The 20,157-nt window shown below is 41.3% G+C and overlaps 1 protein-coding gene across 3 annotated transcripts in view; it reads left to right on the top strand.

Moving 5' to 3' along the window:
- The first annotated feature begins 2,140 nt into the window (after positions 1-2,140).
- The window catches only part of STX7 (syntaxin 7), a 40,973-nt gene continuing 22,956 nt past the window's right edge, over positions 2,141-20,157 (top strand). For all 3 annotated transcript variants that reach the window (XM_054569978.1, XM_054569980.1, XM_054569979.1), the window contains exons 1-2: positions 2,141-2,252; positions 7,660-7,810. In XM_054569978.1, the coding sequence (XP_054425953.1) occupies positions 7,726-7,810 (85 nt within the window). In that variant the 5' untranslated portion in view covers positions 2,141-2,252; positions 7,660-7,725. The remainder of the gene's footprint in view (positions 2,253-7,659; positions 7,811-20,157) is intronic.

Here is a 20,157-nt window from a genome sequence, read left to right as displayed (position 1 = left end):
CTTCCTACATATCTCTCAAAGCAGTCCTCACCTCTTCTACTCCCATGCCTGAGTGTAGTCATTCAATATCTATGATATTGGGGAGTTTTTTAAATTGCAACAGCCTCCTAAATGGTCATAATCTCAATCCCTCTCTCCCTCTGCCTCTGCCTCTGCCTCTGCCTCTTTCCCTCTTTCACCCTCAGCCTCAATGTTATTTCCCTTGAATTTCCCCCACTTCTCCAGAGTTTTCTTCATTACATGGAATTATGAGCCTGGGATCTTTTAATAGTTTAAGTCCTATTTGATACTCAATATGATGATGGTGTGGAGGCTTTCCATTATATAAACTGTACTTGCTTTTCCAGTCTCATGGCCCTCTAACCCACCCACTATGCTTTGTTTACATAAAATTATATAATGATCCCCAAGAGTTTGCACTCGCCTGTGGTTTTATAAATTTTTATGTGCTCTTCCTCCTGCTTTTCTCATTTTGTCTTCCTGGTGAACTCTTACACACCTCTCAAGATTCTGTTAATACTTCCCTTTTGAAATGATTCCTGACTCCACAGCAAGGCAGCCGTATCTCTGGGATCCCACGGTGCTGTGTACAAGTCTTTACCATAGCACTTCTTACAGGGTCCTACGAAGGATCTCACTCCTTGAGCTCCTTGAGGGAAAACACCATACTCTAGTCATCTTAATTACCTGCCATGTCCAGTACAGCACCTGACATAAGACAGGTTTTCAATGAATACTTGCTAAATGAATGATATGATAGAAAGAACTCAAGATTTTAAATTAGGTCATCTGAACTTGTGCTGCTCATAATCATTTGGGTGATTTTGATGAAATTTCTTTGGGTTTCAGTTTCTTTAATCTGTGAAATGAGGAAGTAGAGCCTGGTGTTCTGTAAGGGCCTCTCTAGTTTTAATGCTCTATGGTTGATACTACTATCTATTACAGAGGTTGAAACGCATTTTATCTAATCACAGAAAGTTTAATAAAAATTTAAGAATATTGACCAAAAGAAGAAACTTTACATAAAAATATGATTTTCCATTACATCTTGACAAAGCAGGTAATTTGCCTATATTGGGCCAAAATCCCAAAAAGCAAGCAATTGGCTCAGCTGAATCATGCTGTACCTTTAGATGGGATTTGTGTTTCTGCTTTGCCAGCATGCTCTGCTCTTTATTCCTCCCTCTTTACAGGGACAGAGTAGAAATGCTGCCTATTATCACACCTGCACTGCAGTTTTCTTCAATAAAGATGAAAAATACAAGGTATTTCTTGCTCCCATTTCTTTGTTAAAAGTAGAAAATGAAAGATAAACAAGGAGATCCTCATGTTTCTTACCCCTGGCTGATCTTATTTAAGTACTTAAATATACGTATGTATAGTACCAAACGCCCTAGAATTTGCTTAGGTGGTACCTGTTCAAAATATTCAGGTCCCCCCCCCCTCCCCCCGCCTCCACCTAATTGCATCTGGTCTTTTGATGTCCTGAGGATCCTTTCAGAAAATAGCGTTGCCTTTATATAAGCAAAGGCCAAGCCAATTTATCTTCTAATTAATTTGGTAAGTGGTTTCTTTCACTTGAAGAAAGTGATGCTTTTTTTTATCTAATAATTACATTATGTTTGTTTGAATATTTATCATTTGAAGAGTCTCTGCTTTTTTCCAACCCTGTGCAAAATATGCGCTGCTCTTCAAGAATGCTTAGAATGACTTGTCCCTTATGAAGTCTTGTCTACTAAATGAGCACGCGGAGGTGACTCTACTTATTCCTTAATTGTTCCTGCTAGGATTGTTGATTTGCCTTCTCATTTTTTATTGGAACAGTGAAACTGGTCTACTGCAGAGTGAAGTGTTAGGAAACGACAGGTATGAGCTGACGAGACGGGCTGAAGACCTGAATCTAGGCGGCATCACCAAATAAAGAAGACAGCTGCCCTCCATTTTCTTCTCTCCCCCTGCAATCTAAGGCGTTCACCATCTGTTTGCCAGGCCTCCAAGAATACGTTCCTTGCAATTTTGCTGATACCCCCACATTCCTTAGCTTGGAAACAGAGGAGGCGGGGGACGACCGCTGTCACTCAGGCCCGCGGTCCAATGGGAGGGAAGCAATCCCCGCCTCCTTCCTGGGCTGTAATGCGGGCATGCGCGATGCGCAGCCCATCGCCAACACCCATCAGCTGATTATTGTAGGGGGCTTCGGAGCCTGTGAGAGCCTGCGGCCGGAGGAGGAGGAGAAAGCCGAGGAGGTTGGGGTAAGACGAGCGAGGGGCGGAGGGCCCAGAGCCGGGTCCCGGAGGCGCGATGTCCCTGGGGCTTCCGCGCCTCTTGGTTTATATGCGTTGTCAAGCGGCCATCCTGCGCTTTGTCGCGAGCTTTTCCCAGCTCCGGGAGCGCTCGCCGCTCCCCACGGCCCCCGGCCCCAGGCCCCCGGGCCCGGCCCCCAGCCCCCCCCCCGACCCCTCGACCCCCGCCAGCCCCCTGCCCCTGGCCCCCAGCCCCCGGCCCGGCGCGGGTGATTGGCGTGGTCAGGAGGCCTGGCTAGTCGAACCTGTCCGGCGCCTGCAGCCTCGCCGCCTCCCGCGCCCGCCGGGGCCGCGCTCGCTCAGGCTCACCTGCGGGACCGGCCTCGGAGCCAGCGCGGGCCAGCTCGAGAATCCAGCTTCTGCCTGCTTTGGGCCACGAGTTGACCTCTTCCTCTTTTTAACCCACTGATTTGGAAAGCAGATGTTAAAGTTCTACCTCGGATATCGAAGAAATGAAAATATATGGCTATAGTAACGGAACTGTATACGTTTATTCAGAGGTTCATTGTGGTTGATTTTCTGTTTGGCTTGAATAAGGCTAACATTCCTTCATTTCAGTACGCGTCGTTAACTGGTTTATATAAAGACCTTTAAAAATGCATAAAATATTTCAAGATGCCACACCTCTCTTGTTTTCTAGGTTGTTATATTTTTCTCTCAAGTTTCTTGCATTTGCCTGGCTCTTGTAGACATAAATTAATTTTGTTTAATTCCCATCAAGATATTCTGACTTTAACTATATATAACTTGAGACTTGTACAGAATCTGGAAGAACAGGAAATGATTATGAAATGCTGTTCCGTTTAGTAATGTTGGAGGTGAAGGTTTTTTCGGGGGTGGCCTGGTCCTCAGTGGGGCACAAACTGATAACGGTATTAAACTGTCTTGTGTTGTTGGACAAGCCTCTGCTTTACAGGCTACTTTGAGAAGTTTGTCCAAACTGGTGACTAGTTAAGGGTTATGCTTTAGTTTTGAAGTTTCTGTAGAAGTTAATATGATACTATATTAACTGATTAAGATCTACATCATTTTTCTGTAGATGTTTTAGTTGTGCCTCTCCCAATAACAAAGTCAAACCAAAAGTTTTTGGTTAGGATACCAAACTTTAGCTAAGTGCTTGCTGGTGGTTGAAAAATATATAAAACATCTGCAGTAAATCTGAGTAAAGTTTGCCATGATCCCATTTCATTTGGAAGTTTAGTGTATGAAAGTGTGAAAAATAATCCTCGGTATTGTGAACTAAGACCGAATAGTAGTTTAACAGATGGAAGAGCTGAGCTAAAGAATGTGACTAATCTCTCATATTTATATTACAGAGGTAGGGATAGGTATTAAACAATATATTAACTAGATCGTTTTAAATGGTGATTAGCACAATGATGCAGTAAGTTAGATCAATGGATTGTGGCAGGGGTGGTAACTTCTCACTTCAGATCCAAGTGGTCTCTGTTTGAAGGCTTCTCTGTCATGTGATAAGACATTGCTGGGGGAAAAAGGGCCAGTCACATGGAGATCACGGGAGGAACAGTTCTAGAGACAGGACATGGCACCAACACAGGCCTCAAGGCAGCAGTAAGCCTGGGACATTCAGGATCTGACAGAGGTCACTGGAATTCAGTGTCTTAAAAATGGTGACATTTATCCTCAAACTGGTTGTGAGTTCTTAGGAAACAGGTACATTTATTCACTAATTCTATAAATATTTATTAAGCACTTACTGTATAGCCAGGTACTGAGAATAGAGCAGTCTACAAAAATAGACTACCTGCCCCTCATTAATTGGTTTATATAAAGACCTTTGAAAATATATAAAATATTTCAAGCTGCCTCCCCTTCTTGCTTTTTAGATTGTTACTTTAAAATCAGACATGAAGTGGAAAAAAATTTTCTTTTCTGTCAAATGTTCTATTTTGACAAATATTTTTTTACATTTTGGGATATGAGGTGGAGAGGAAACCAATGCTTTATGCTAGTGCTCACAATTAAGAAAGTGAAACTATTTCTATTGTTTTGTCCGTGCCCAAAAGGCTTACTGTCTTGGCCAAGGTAGAGATTTCTGGTGGTCAGTTCCACTGGTAGCTGAAAAGGAAATTGGCAAGTGCCTGTAACTTCAAAGGCATGTAGACACTAATTAGAGTTAAGAGTATGGCTGGGAGCCATCTATGTGAGCCTCACTTATATGTAGTAGATGTTTTTGTGTATATGGATGGAGGAGCTCCACCTAAGAGAGTAGAAGAGAGTACATAAATAAGAAAAAGGAACATTTCCTTATTCAATGTGTTTGTGCTGGCTGTCAGCCAGTTTTTCTAGAGTTCTAGTTGACAGAGGGAAAGGAAAAAAAAAAAAGTGTCATTGAGCCAGGAGAAAATTCTCTCTGTCCATGTAGTAGAATATTATTTGGCTATAAAAGGAATGAAGTATTGATTCATACATCAGTATGGATGGACCGTGAAAACATGCAGAGAGAAAGAAGTCAGCCATAGAAGAACACATGTTGTGTTACGATTGCAACCTGTGAAGACATAAAGTGGCCTAGTGGTTGCCTACATCTGGGGAGGCTGGAAGCGAGGGGGAGTCACTTTATGGATATGGGCTTTTTTTTTAGGGTAATGAAATGTTCTAAATGTGATGTGTTGATGGTTGCAGAACTTTGTGATTTTTTTTTATCGTTCAATTACAGTTGTCCCCATTTTCCGCTGTGGTCGTCCCCTGCCCTGCCCTGCCCATGCCCTCCCCCCACAGTGAATCCCCACCCCCACCTGTTGTCCCTGCCCGTGAGTACTCTATCCGTGTCCCTTGACTTGACCCTTCCCCTGCTTTCCCCTATTACCGTCCACCCCTGCCCCCAGTCATTGTCCGTTTGTTCATTATTTCCATGTCTCTGGTTCCATTTTGCTCACCTGTTTGTTTTGTAGATTAAGTTCCACTTTCAGGTGAGATCATGTGGTATTTGTCTTTCACCTCCTAGATTATTTCACTTAGCATAGTATTCTCCAGTTCCTTCCACGCTGTCACAAAGAGTAGGAGCTCCTTCTTTCTTTCTGTTGCATAGTATTCCATTGTGTAAATGTACCACAGTTTTTTGATCTACTCATTTACTGATTGGGCACATAAGCTGTTTCCAGCACTTCGCTAGTATCCTAGTGAATATTTTACAACACTATTGGATTGGACACTTTAAATGAATGAACAACATGATATGTGAATTATATCACAATAAAAGTTCATATTGAAAAAAAAAAAGTATATGCAGAATTTCAAGATCTAGTTGGTGGTTTGTAGGCTGCTTAGTCTCATTAAATCCCCAGATCTAGTCTTGTTCTGTCTGAGCCCCAGCATTTCAGGTCACTGCAGGCCACCTGGAAGGAAGTTTATGCCTGACACTCTGCTTCAGTGGTTCTGCTGTCTGAGTTGAGGTTTTAATTTACCCTTTCATGAAATTGGTTTTAGGTCTATCTCTAGGAGCTGGTGAGGTCCAGAGAGCCCAGAATAGATACATTGGACCTGTGGATTAATGGAAAGGAATGGAGAGCATCTAAAAGCTCCCAGAAATTCCAGGGTGGCCAGGCACACGCAAGGGTTTCAGGCATGAAACCAGTACTGTTCTACACACCTCAGCAGTTCAGCTGTTGTACTACTTGCCAATACTTACCTTTAAAACAAAGGGACACATTTGCTTGCGGCTTCCTCTCTACTACCAGAAGTCTCCAGTGGTTTGGTATCACAGCACATTCAAACTGAACCCAGTAGGGCCCTCCGTCTTCTGTGACATTTATTCTGTGTGGTATCAAGCACGGGTGGCTTTGGAACCAGACCCCTAGGATTGAAACCCACCTATAGCTGGTGGATAGGTCGGATTACCGTTCCAGCTACTTAATCTTTATAAGGCATACTTTGCTCATCGTTAAACAAAGTCTCTTTGCTACTACTTACTTTAAAGGGGAGCTTTTGAAAATTGAACTAGATAATCTGTGTGGAATGCTTTCCATTTCACAGATGTGCAGTGAATGCTAGGTCATCCCTCTCATTCTTCTGGCGTTGTCTCCCGCTTGTCCCAGCCACGAGTCATCTGACTTGGAGCTGATCAGGAACCTCTTCTTTCTTTGGTAATGACACAGTGTATTTGCCTTGTCCACATGGTCTGGGTCTGTCCACTCCAGGCTTTATTGCTTTGCCTTTGTTGTTTTCTATACCAGTCATACCCAGGTATCCAAGTCTTATATTTCTGTTTTATGAATTCTTTTTAGATAAGGGCAACAGTGATATTTCCTTTTCATAGTCCCTATCATCCACTCTTGATCTTTTACTGATTTGTGTTGCTTTTGTTGTTTGATACATTGTTAACTTTATCCTTTCTCCTAAAAACGTGACTTGAGCAGCTACTTTATGTTTGCTGTTTCATTGGCTTGCATCCCCCAAGTGCTTATTTTAATGCTGGGCCTGTCGCAGACTCGCAGTGGAGAGTTGGCTTACAAATTGACCGCTTGCAACTTTGCAGTGTTCAGTGCATACTCATTGAAAAGATGGTGTGGGAGTAGTTGAAATTCTTTGTTGTGCACAGTCCTGTACATAGGACACCCCTTTTCATTCTTTCTTTTCAAACTCCAAATGATGTGTGGATAGAGGAAGAAAAGAGTTTCATCTTACTTCCTTACTGTAGCAGCATCCCGGCTTAGCTTTCTGTCCTAACGCTGGCTTTGGGAAGAGGAGTTGTTCTTGCTCCGTCAGGAAAGTATATGCGCGATGAGTATGTTACAAGTTATTCCTTTTTTCCTTACTTGTTGGCTTTGCTCTTTCAAATTTGACCTTCCTCCTTCTTGATCTCTGAAATTAGAGATACATTAAGTTCATGGGCTGTCCCTACATGTGATTAGTTAGATATAGTAATGAAATTCCTGGGAATTGCCTGTAGTCTGTATTCCATTTAATAAATATTTAAATAACTGTCCTGTGCCAGGAATTGTTTTAAATGTTGGAGACAGAAAGGTAAATAGCATGAGGGCCCTGCCTTTAGTTGCTCAGAATTTAGTTATAAGAGAAAATGTATAAACAATTAAAATTATACGCAGAAAAGGGACTTAATAACTCTTCCTTAAAGAAATCACAGAGGTTCAAAGGGAATGCACAACTTGAACCTTATTTTGTTGAGACATGTTTAACTTGACTCTGTCCTTTAAAATTCAGGGGTTTTTTTGTAGACATAGGAATTCTCTTATTTGATGTGTGTGTTTGATAAATTTCAACCCTGTTAGGTTAATCGGGTTTGTACTTGTAACCTCCCATATTGACAGTTTAGAAACTATAAGCCAATAACTTTAAAAATACAATTATGTGACTGTTCTTTTATGTTCCTTAGGTGACTCCTTAGAAAACTGCACGGCCCACCAGCATCTGATGAAATTATTGACTAAGCAAAGCAACCATGTCTTACACTCCAGGAGCTGTTGGTGACCCCACTCAGCTGGCCCAGCGCATCTCTTCCAACATCCAGAAGATCACGCAGTGCTGTGAGTTGAGTTTTAAATTGACTTGACTGTTTGTTTTCAATTCTTAACTTGCTGGAGTTTCTAAAAGGACAACTACTAGTGATTGAGAGAGGGAGGAACATTCCTTTAAGAATAGATCCTAAAAAGCTGGAATTATTTAGAATGAATATAAGAAATAATTATATCTAGAAGAGATAACACTTAACTACATTTTTCTTTAGTGCTTCAGGCACATCATACATGTAATTACATTAATGAAATAAAGATCTTAAAAGGCAGAGATGCCTACTTTTGCTTTGGAACTCTCCAGTTCTAGATGAGATTAACAGGACTCCTTGACTAAGCCTCCCAGGTCTGGAACTGGGCAGCCCTATCACATTTTTAAGGAATGTATATTTATTTAAAAACCTGACTGTATGCGGTTTAGGTTAATGGTGTAAAGGGTAAGTACGTGGTATGTTATTCAGGAGCAAGAAGAACTAAGGAGGGGACATTTTTGTCTGTTGAGGCAAATATAGAAGATAACAATCTGGACTCCTCACAGATTCCTTTGCTATACCTGTCAAAGACAGAATACTAGTGGAGGAATCCAGTGTGGCATTTTATTAGAAATGATTGCTCCTCAGAGTATACAAAAGACTAAAAAAATAAAAAAATAAATTTCACTGTATCAGATTTGAACCTATAGATTTTTGTTTTGTTTTGTTCTTTGTTCTAAATCTCAGCTAAGCACATACCTGGATGACTCTAGTCATCTTATGGTCAATATTTGGCCTCTGGGAAAACTGGGCAGCACTCTTCCCAAGTGTTAGTATAGTTTCATTCTTCAGCCTCGTTCATTAAGGGCCACTCTTTTTACCAGAATGCTAACACATTGTGGAAATAAGCACTGTTTTTGATGGTCAAACTGTTTTTGAATGACTTTATCCAAGTCATTAACTTCCAACAATTATTACTCTACATGAATGATTTAAATGAGATGTCAGTGTGTTTTGGGAACAAGGGAGTAAAATTAAATTACAGATAGTTCTAAAAAAATGCCACTATGCACTGTATAGAATAATGCTTATTCTGATTTGGATTAATTCTTGCTTTCTTTGGCTATTCTTAGAAGAGCAAGGAAGTGAATAGTGCAGAGGTGTCATGTTGTCCCCAGCTAGGACTGTAGGAATGGTACATCCAGAACTGCTCTAGTTTGTCCCAGGGTACCAGCATGGTCTCCACCTTGTTTGGCTTCATGTCTGTTCTGGTGATAGTCAAAAGGGCCTCTCCTTTCTTTGTCTCCTTGTTGTTGGTTAGAAGTCATGCTGGTCTGTCTCAGGCTACCTGTGTGAAAATGAAGAGAGCTTATCATTTTAATTTACTGGTGTGGAAAATCAGGATCTTTGTGTAAGAAAGGAGGCCAAGAGGCCTTCCTCTAAAGAATGGAGCAGGTCAGGCATCCTCAGGCTAAATGGTGCCAGGACTTCTGAGAAAAAAAGAGGAATAACTATAGTGTACTGAGGTTACAGAAGCAGTAAGCACTTGGTTATATGAAAGGTCCATCAGGTGGAGATTTTGTGTGAGCTTGACCTGGAAGGGATTACAAGTTAACTTAAATCAGGTCATGCTCCCTGAGAAAGAGGTCAGTTGATCCAGCCAGATGAGAAGTGATAAACTGGACCAGAGCTGCATGTGCCTGGCTTATGTGATAGCTGAGTACGCAACTACAGGGCGATGCAAGGCAGCCTTGGAGTGGGGATAAGAGCCCCTACTGTGCTTTGTGAAGACCTGTTAATATGTGGAGTGTTCAGCCGTGAGAAGGTACAGTCGCCACCTTTGGGTATTTGTGTAAATCATAAGAAACATATTCTGTGTGATCATTAAGGCCTCCGCAAATGAACAGAAGCTGCAGTGGTCAGACTTCAGCTTGAGAAGGAATAACGGCTTTTCAATAATTGAAGTTGTTCAGGGGTGGAGTCGCCTGCCTCAGGAGTGTGATCCCCATTATTAAGTGACCAGCCCCCGGTGGTCAGATGTTTTCCGGGTTTGTTATTAAGAATTTTAAATTCTGAAATTCTGGTTCAGACTAAGTGACTTTTAATTTGGAGAGGCTGTCTTTATTCATGCAGCACATAATTTATGGAGCGCCTACTGCTTGCTAATCATTGTCCCAGACCTTGGGAATCTAGCAGTGATCAAGACCCACAAGGCCCTGTTCTCCTGTAGTTTACAGCTTGAGGAGAAACAGATGGTAACAAAGAAAAACAATTAATGCATAGTTTAATTTCCTATGAAGAAAATAACATGAGAGTGATGTGAGAGCAAGGGACTAGGGGAAGCTGACTTAGTTTGGATGGTGCCCTGAATGAGGACGAGAAGGGGCTGGGAGTGAGACGATAGTGGGAAAGAGCATTTAAATGAAAGCCATAGGTGGTATTTAAAAAAAAAAAAAAGAAGAAGAAGCAGTTCAGAGCTTGGCATGATCAGAAAATGCAGAAAAGAAAACTCCAGTGTGTCTGAAACAACAGCCCACGAGGCCAGAGTGAGCAAAACGAAATCAGAGAAGAGGTTGATTAGGTCACCTAGAGCCTTGGAGGCTGTCTAGGGAGTTTAGATTTCATTCTAAGAGGCAGGAAAGAAATACAATCAGATCTGCACTTTGAAGAGATTGCTTCGGCTTCTCTTAGAAAATAGACTTTGGGGAAGTAGAAGGGGGATACATTGGCCATGACGGAGGTCTGATGAGAGAGATGTTGGCTTGCACCAGGGTGGCAGCCATGGGGAGAGAGAGGAAGGATGGCCTTGCAGATGAATGCAGAGGGAGTGAGAGAGAGGGACCCAGGTGACTCATGGGTTTTGCACTGAGCAACCAAGTGGACGGCAGGGGAGCGTGTACTGAGATGGAAAGTACTGCAGCTCAGAGAAGTGGGAAGAGTTTTGTTTTGGTCAGGTAAATTTTGAGATGCCTTTTAAACACATAAGTGAAAATGTCAAACATTTATTTTAGATATATTACTTAAGAGATCAGTGGGCCATCAGAGTTTAAGTGGCCTTTAAAACCATAGGTCTAAAATAATTGCAGTGCTGAGTAGAATTAGGAGTAGAGGGCTGGAGCATTAAAAAAATGCAGAGATCGGGAAGGCAGGGAGAAAGCAACATAAAGAATCAGAGGAGTGACCAGAGAGATGGCGGTAGAAATAGGATATCCTGGATTTCCAGAAATTAAAATAAAAAGAGTGTTTCAGGACTGAGTGAGGCATCACCTGTGTCTAATGCTGCTGAGAGACTAAGATAAAAGCAAAGAATTGGATCTTGCAAACTGGTGACTAGAAGGAGCGGTCTCCTATCCATGTTCCAAGTGTAGATGGAGAAAGGACCAAGACTTCCTGGAATCCTGTTCACCTCTGTTTATATTATTGACCAGAATTTAGATAGAGTCACATGGCTATACCTCGCTGCTAAAAAGGCTGGATTGCAATGTGCTCACTAAAATTGGGAATTGCTCCATTTGAGAGAGAAGGAAAAAACCCAATATTTAGTTGGTAACTGGCAGATTCTACCATGGAAGTAGAAAGAGGGCCAAAGAAAGGGTTGCATTTTCCCACTGCAAAAGGGAGATTCTAGGGAGAGTATAATTGTAAAAGAAATCTCTTTGAAGGCCAGAGGGAAAGGGGAATGGCTCTGTAGTGTCTTGTTTGCCTTTTGTCCACTGTAGAGTTGTGTGGTTTAGGTGGTAAATGCGCTGGTTGAAAATGGGGAGTTTCTGTCTGCACGAGCTGTTTTTAAACAAAATATGCAGCAAAGCCTGGTGGGAGCCTATGGAAAGAAGAGAAAGTGATTACTTGTCGTTTTCACAATTGAGAGAATTGACATACCTCAGAAGCAGGGAAGAGTTAATGGCAAGTTGAGTATTCATTTGCAATTTGGGGTCTTCAATTTAGTGAAACCAGTCAACACTGTGCATTTCTTCTAATTCTGAGATTCAGGGTCTAAATGAAGGGAAATTTAGATTTAGAGAGAGAATTGGTTATTAAAAATTTAACCTGCCATCCACTGTGTGTCACTGAGAAGGGCTGTGAAGAAATCACATGGAAGTGAAAGGCAGAAGTGTGAAATTTCAGTTCACTTTTTTTTCCCCCATCTGGTAATGCTAATAATACTGGATGTGATTGAACAAAATGGTACTTTGCACCACATTTAGGTGCTCTCTTCACACTACATTTGCATCTTGTGAATTTGTGTCTGCACAAATTATCTAGTTTTGCAAAAGAAGCCTGAAGAGAAGATGCTGTAAATAATGAAATACACTTGTAGTTAGACTGTGTGAATGTGTTCAACTGAAGTTAAAGTTTTACTGAGCACTACAGTGGGGAAAATTTATTTTTAAATTAGTTTTGATATAGATCAATGAAACTTGCAAAATACTATGGTTTGAACTGTATGGTTTAGTTTATACCAAAAAATAGCAATCAGAAAGATTTTTTACTCTTGGAGGAACCTAAAGATAGCATTTAGTAAGATGAGAGTTTGGGGTTTTTTTTCCTAGTATATGCTGGCATTTTTGTTTTGCAAAGAATAGGGTAGATGAAACAAAATGTATTTAAACCTTTTTTCTTAAACTTTTTGTTAAAATAATGCGTAGTTTTATCAGTTGCTTTACTAGTGAAATATTTAAGCCATATTGCAGTAATATTTATATCAAAGTACTTAAGTATGAATATTTAAGTATAAAATATATTAGATAAAATAGATTATATTAAAATAATATAACTTTTTAAGCACTTTATTAAGGATTTCTCTGTGGAGCAATCAAAATGATTAAGAATATATTTTCATCCTGTGAACATGTTCTTTGACTCCGTCACAGAGTCTGCAGGGCGTCTGTGCCCGCATTGCTCCATCCTTGGCCCAGGGCATCGACAGTGTTGTCTGTCGCTGGCCCTCACGTGGCATCCAGCCTTTCCCAACCCCCTGCTCCAGGCTGCGATTCCCCATAGACTGGAGTTGGCGTGTAAACTAAACTGTTTGTTATCCCAGGTCTAGGAAATCATCACGAATCAAAGAAATGGTTAAATTTAGTTCTTATGCTTTGGCACGAGATGTTTAAAAGTAACATTTTTATTAGCAATATATGGAAATGAGATATACCCTGTATTGTCTGTCATTTGGGACAGACTCCTATCTGTGATGTAGATAGTACAAGAGTAAGCAAGCCTTAGTGGGTTGAAGTGACTGAGCCTGTTGTATAAGGTAAAACCAGAGGAGGACATTTTCACTGGGGCCTCTTACTTTACGTAAACATGCACAGTCTAGAAAAATGTACTCAGGATGCACAGACCACACAGAAAGAGCTCATGGTTTTGAAAGAAACAATAAATATGTGGAAATCTACACCTAATCATTGTTTTTTTTAACTTTAAAAAATAGATGTATTTCAGAGAGAGAGAGAGGGAGCACGTGTGCGTGCGCAAGACAGAAGTACAGCAGTTATTAGAGTATAGCTCAATAAACAGAGTAGTACTAGCCCCTGAAGCTCTTCTCATGCTGATACCCTCTCCAGAGATAACCAGTGTTTTCTAACATCACTGATTAATTTTAAAGTTTTTAAATTTTATTTAATAGAACCAAACAATGTTTAGTGTTGGAATTCATTCTCCCTTATGTTTTTGGAATTCATCCATTGGTTGCTTGTAGTGTAGGTCTTTCATTTTCATTATAGTATTCCACATTCAAACATACCTCAATCAGTCCTTTCTCTTGTGAATGGGCATTTGTCATGTTCCTGGTTTTTTGTTTTTTTTGCTATTGTGAGCAGTGCTGAACATTGTTGTATGTTCTTTTGTTTCATGTATGTACCTAGGAATTGAGTTGCTGGGTCATAGGATATATTATGTTCAGCTATAGTAGATACAGCTAAACAGTTACCTAAAGTAGTTGTACCAGGTTATAGTCCCACTAGCCAGTGTATCAAGAGTTTGTATTGGCCCAAATCCTTGCCGCATTAGGCATTTACAGTCTTTTACATTTTAGCCATAGTTGTATCTCATCGTGATTGAAGGGGTTGCATTTCCCTTTAGAGTGCACTTAGAAGAAATATATAAAGACTATAAAGTGAAGTACCAAAAAAAACCCCAAACCAACCAACAACAACAACAACAACAACAACAAAGCCCACAGTCCAGCTTTAGAATCAGACTTTTTAGAATATCACCTAGTCAGGAAAAGCAACTAGACAATAGGAATAGTTTCTAATTATATTAGCTAGATGCGTATGCATGCACATTTCCTGAAGTCAGATCCAAATGACAGGGTGACCTTGAGTGAGCCATTTCACTTTCTAGGACATGGTTTTCTTATATATATTTTATGTGGGCTGGATTATAGTCTCCCAACTTTAACAGGTTATAATTTTAACCAGCGTTTTAAAGAATCATGAAAACTCTTCTAACGCGTTCAGAATTATTCTCTTTGTTATTAAGAGACCAATTGCCATTTCTGGACCCATAATTCATACTTGTGAAAATTCTATACTATAAAGTCATTCACAAGACCAGCTAAGGTTCCACTAAGAATAATTTTTAAGTATTAAAAGGTGGGACAGTTGCTGTCACAAGGGATCCTGGTGTGAATCATGTCAGAATTCGCTAAGTAATGGATTGGAGGAAATTAACAAATAGAAATGATAACTGCTGACCATGGAACATAGTCCTGGAGATAAAATTTTCCCATACTTACACATAGTAAATCTTCCCACCAAGTCTTTAAACAGTAATCTGAAAGAGGAAGATACAGAGTGGCTAACAGTTAGCTTTTGGAAAATGAACAAAGTTGATCCATTGGTAACATAAATATATTCATCTAAATTTATGAGTTCAAAATTTCTCTTCTAAAATATGCAGGATATATCAGATGTGTGTGTGTGTGTGTGTGTGTGTGTGTGTGTGTGTGTTTTCCAGAAGATTTGGGAAGGCAGAACTTTCTAGAGAGATACAAAATGCTTGAATTTGAGCCTATGTTATAAAGATTAAGAGAAGGCAACTGAAAAAATGTTTATGTTGAGTCTTTGTTTTATTTTTTTATGCTTTACCTTCTGTAGATTAAAGCCGTTAGTTCAACACAGACTTGTTTAGAGTTAAAAAAAATTTATTAGTTTCTTTGTGTTGTAGTTAGCTTCTCATTCTGTGTGCATACTTTCCTTATTTATTAATAACGACCAGTGCTTGGCTCTTGTCCCTATAAGGTTCTTAGGATTTTGAGATGAAATACAAAGTCTATATACAAATGTGAGCCCTTTTTTTACTCACGAGAATGAATACAACTCTTCTAATTGAGTCTGATGAAGGAAACATTTGTTTTTCCATCTTAAACAGATGATTGCACAAAAGGGAAGCTAATAACAACTTCTCTTTTTTTTTTGGTGCTAGAGCAAGCTTTTCTTGAAAAAACACTTCCAGTCCTGAGCAGTTAATGAATTTACTGGAACTGTGTGTATTTACCCAGGGATTGGGAATATTTTTTTCCCCCCTGTTGGTGAGCATTGAAAGAAAATTTGTAGAGGAGGAGGAGTTGAAAACTATTCTTTCTCCCTTTTCTCCCTCCTCCTCTCCACCTCCTCCCTAAAATGCTATTTGGTAGGTAGGTGGGTGGGTAGACAGATAGGTACAGATAGATTGATCAGCTTCTAACATCACTCATCTGAAAATATTTATTGGTTTTTCTCCCCTTAGAGAAGAAAAACTTCAATAGCTTTGATTTCATTGTGATTTTCTTCATGCTTAAGGCGTTGACATTAAATATATGTGTGGACATGAATGTTTTTACCCAAGAGAATTTTAACAGAGAGCAACACTTTTTCTTCTCTTCAGTGACTTCTGTACAACCAAACATGAGTGCTGTTTATGACTAAATGTGAGCAAACCCTTTTTGATTTAGAAATTAAAACTTTTAAGATATGGTTGGGTGCTTCAAGATGTGTTATCACCCACGGCTTCTATATGTGAGTCGTCTGCATGCTTGTGCCCTGAACATGAATTTTCTTATGTTGGTTCCAACCCCAAACACTAGGACTCTGTGTTTTCACTTCCCATGTTCAAAAGTACAAATCCTATTGGTTCTACTTGTCACATTTGTCCATTTCTCTCTACCTTTGCTATTACCGCTCGTGTCCAAGGGGCTGCGGTTTCTTCTTTGCATAACTGCAGCCTCCAAACTGTTTTCCCTGCTTGCGCCCCTGCCTATCTACAGTCCGTTTTCCACACTGGCGAATAGTAGCCACACAGTGCCCAAGGTGAGCTTTTAAAATAATACATCAGATCATGTCATCCCACAGCTTAAAACTCTGCGACTTCCTGTGGCACTTACAATCAACGGTAAATCGCAGCCACCCCCCACGACACCCCCCAAGACTGGACTCCTGCCCCCGCTGGCGCCTCTTACCGCTCTGCCCTGGGAGCTGCAGCCTTACAGCCAAAGGGCCTCCTTCCCACCCCTGGGACCCCGCTCTCATTCTTACTGCAGGGCCTCTGCGCTCGCTAGCCCGCTGCTATAGACATCTTCCCAGACCTCCACATGACTGGCTCCTTCTTGGTGGTCAGTTCTCAGCCCAAAGGCCACTTTCTTGGAGATGTCTTCCCTGGCCTATCATCGCATTTCTTCCAATTACTCTTTTTTCTCATGAACCTCTTTTATTTTTATTATGCTTTTTGTTAGTAAATTAAACTACTACAATTACTTCCTGATTTTTCTTTTTGCATTCCCTACTAAATTGTCAGCCCCTAAGAGAAAATAATGTGTTTTCGTAGCTCTGCCTGTACAATAGGAACAGCGTCTGGCTTGCTGCGGCCCTCAATAAAATGGGAATGAATGCCCTTGATTACCTTACTTGGTGTATTTACATTACATTTATCAATTTTTAAGAAGTGGGGTAGTAGCCATTGGACAAATGTTTATTTTTCTTTCCTTTGGTCTTGAGGCAGCAATCTTCTCTCATTTCATAATAAGATGCTGGACTGTGGGCTTTTGTTGTTGTTGGTTTGTTTGGGGTTTTTTTTTGGTATTTCACCTTATAGTCTTTATTTCTTCTAAGTGCCAACATTTTTGTTGTTGTTGTTATCTGGTCTATAATGTCTTCTGTGGCAGGGAATCATGTTTTTTATGCTTAATTATATTCCTCAAGGGCTTTCTGTGCAGAAACTACTAGGCATTGTTGGTTGACAGAGCCTGGAGCAGAAAATTTTAGGAAGGAGAATGTTGTGATTCCAACATGGGGCACTGGAAGGAAGGCAGACGGTGTAGTAAGATGGGAAGCTCTCATCTCATAGTGGGATATGTGACTGCAGTGTGAAATTGCCTTAGTGAAGGAGAAACAGGTATATAAAGAAGTCTTAGAGGAAAGGCACCATTCTCTTGTTGTGAATTCCGTTCTTAAAAGGAAACAGTTGTTGAATGGGAACAATTGAAAGAGACCAAGAGGAATGAGAAGGGTAAAGAGATCACACTGTGACGCATTGACACACGCAGCATTTTGAAAGTACTGGGACCACTCCACCTGGAGGGCAGCTCAGATTACTAATTCCAATAGCAGAAGCGTTGCCAGGTGGAAGAGCCTGCCGCAATGCTTTATCTCTTTGATGATTTTTTGTTGTTTGTCACCCATGTCTGAGCAGTATTTTTCATTAAGGAGTAATTGCCCTTGATACTTACTCCAGACTGGCTTTTTTTCTTAAAGCAGTTATAAACTGGTTTGCCTCTTCATTGACTTGGAAGAACCCAGAAGTTCATACAAAATAGTGTTCTGTTAGTCTCAGTATAGTTATTTTTTCCAGTCTTCCTCCTTGATACAGTGTCATTACCACGATCATTATTTGAAGAAACCATCATTGCAGTAGCATGTTACCTATATTTAGTGTGGCCATCCACTTCTCTGGGGTAGTTCAGCTTTCATCTCATTTAAAGTCCAAGAGGATTCCCACTGGGAGTGTGGAAGCCTTTAGCTAAAAATTCAGTGGGGCCTGCTTACTTGTTAATCCCCAGAGGCCTGCGGGGAGTGTGGGAGGAGAGCTGGGCAGAATGGCCCAGGTGCATCCAGTGGTTGCATTGGGGTAGTATTGCCAATGTATACAACCCACTTTATTCAAAAACCTCTTTCTGGAAGGTATGTAAGTATCTTTTATTGACTATTACTCTGTGCCTTATAGTTAGTATTTCATATCTATTTTTTTGTGCATTGTTATTTGCTCTTCCTGCCAACTGTGTCAGGTGAGAAAATTTAGGTTTGGAGTGGCTACTTGTTACAGTCCATACAGCTGTTAAGTTGGGAGGCCGATGTTTGCATCCAGGACATTCCGCCCCACAAAGCAGTTTGCATTTGGATCATGTTTTATATTTTACTAAGGCCTTACTTTTGCATTCATTCTACGAGGATTTATTAAGTACCTGTGATGTCCTAGGCACTATCTGGATGCTATGATCAGTGAATAAAATAAACAAAGTATCTGCCTTTTAATCTTTAGTGAGAGAAGACAGACATAAAATAAAGTATGTAGTATATTGGGAAAAGACATTAAGTGTCATGAAAAGCAACAATGGTGAAAACATACCAGTGGGGATTGGGCACCCTGGAGAGGGGAGTACACTTGTAAAGGAGGTACACGCGGAGCCAGGATGGGCCTGAATGATGAGATGGTAGTTGAACAAATATCTAAAGGAAGTAAGGGAGTGCGTCCTCCAGTATCTGGGGAAGGAATGTGCTAGATGAGTCAAGAGCCGATGCAAGGGCCCTGCGCGGAAATATGCCCGGGGTGTTAGAAGAGGGTTGGGAGTCTGCTGTGCACAAAGCACAGAGCGGGGGAGCTGGCGTGTGGGTGAGTGGGCCCTGCGGACCATCGTGAGGGCTGACGGCTACGCTGTGTAGAGCAAGGGTTTGAGCATTTACATAAATTTTGTCGAAACAGACGTGAGAATCGTATCGTTTAGTCAGCATCACTTTGTTTTCTCTATGCAGAACTCAGAAGGATTTGTTTGTGGAGGCAGCATAAATAGTAAGCTCTTCAACTTTTAAACATATCATGTTAGGATAAAACGTCCATTAACAGAGGTGTGATTCAGTGACATATGGCATATTCATGTAACAGGAGGTGCAGTGCTGGGCTCAGCCAGAGTTTTGGACTTGTCAGGCGGTGAAGATGAATAGAGAGAGGGATTGAGAGAACACGCAGGAGAGGGATGCGATGGCTGTGCAGTGGAAGCTGGGCCAGGAGGCAAGTGAAGACATGGGGGAGGGAGGAGGTTGTGTGAGGGAAATGGCAAGTGGTACGACCGCAGGAGGGGAGGGCCTGGTGGGTCAGAGGCGTTCTGGAGTCACGGTACCGGTGGGTATGAGCTAGACACACAAGAGGTGGTGATTTCTAAGTGGTAAGCATGCAACTAACATGGAAGAATGACAGCTATTGGTAATGAGAAGGCATCTGTTATGATCTTGGAGTGTGTGACTAAAGTAAAGTAGAGGACAAGATCATTTGGGGAGAAACATGCCAAGAACTGAGGCCAGGGTAGTGGAAGGGTCATTGACGTGTGTACTGAAGTCAAGAATCGAAACAAGTTGAGAGTGACATTGAGCCAGGAGCTAAAACCATCAGAATGGGGGCGGGGCGGGGAGGGGTGGCCTAATCGTGGGCAGTGATCGTGGGCCCAGGCTTTCTGTGTCTGACCTCCCTTGTGCTCCCTGTCCCTTAGACTTCATTCCTGAATTGGCCTTCCTCTTTGTTTCCTGAGTTCCAAGAGTTTCCCCTTTGCCGGTACCTGTTATCTGACCTTCTCGTCTATGAGTTGTTTTGTGATCTTCCATTAAAATTGCAATTGCCTCATCGAATTAAGAAAAAAATGTGGTTCTGTTTTGGCTTATAATTTTTACCTTATTGGCTTTGTGGCAACATTTTTTTTTTTCATACTGCATTTTCTTTGTAGGGAGCTTGTTATTCTGTTCCATTAGTGTAAATATATTGCTTGCGTATGGTTATTATACCTGTTCTTTTGTTGTTGTTGTTGTTGTTGTTGTTGTTGTTGTTGTTGTTCAGTAGAATGAATTTGAGTTCCCTGGCCGGGGAGTGCTGTGAAGGAGGGGAAGTGCCCAGGTCTCTGCTGAAGGGCTCCTTTCTCTCTGTCCTGCCCTGGGGCAGGCTTGCTTTCCCTCTGCCTCTCAGATCCCAGCCTGGCTAGGAGGGCTTCCCCCTCCAGTCCTGATGTCCCCAAGATACACTGCCACCTCTTTCAAAGAAGCCTGCCTCATCTTAGAGAAAGGTGGTACTTGGAGAGATCGGGCCCCAGAGTGAGGTTCAAGCCCCTTTCCCACCTCCCCCAGCAGAGGACCGAGTACCCAGTTCCTTCTC

This window comes from Pteronotus mesoamericanus, unplaced genomic scaffold (assembly GCF_021234165.1).
Source record: "Pteronotus mesoamericanus isolate MK-2021 breed Mesoamerican mustached bat unplaced genomic scaffold, CSHL_Meso_final contig_20, whole genome shotgun sequence".
In the NCBI taxonomy this organism is placed as follows: Eukaryota; Metazoa; Chordata; class Mammalia; order Chiroptera; family Mormoopidae; genus Pteronotus; species Pteronotus mesoamericanus.
This window is presented reverse-complemented; position numbering and strand designations above follow the sequence as displayed.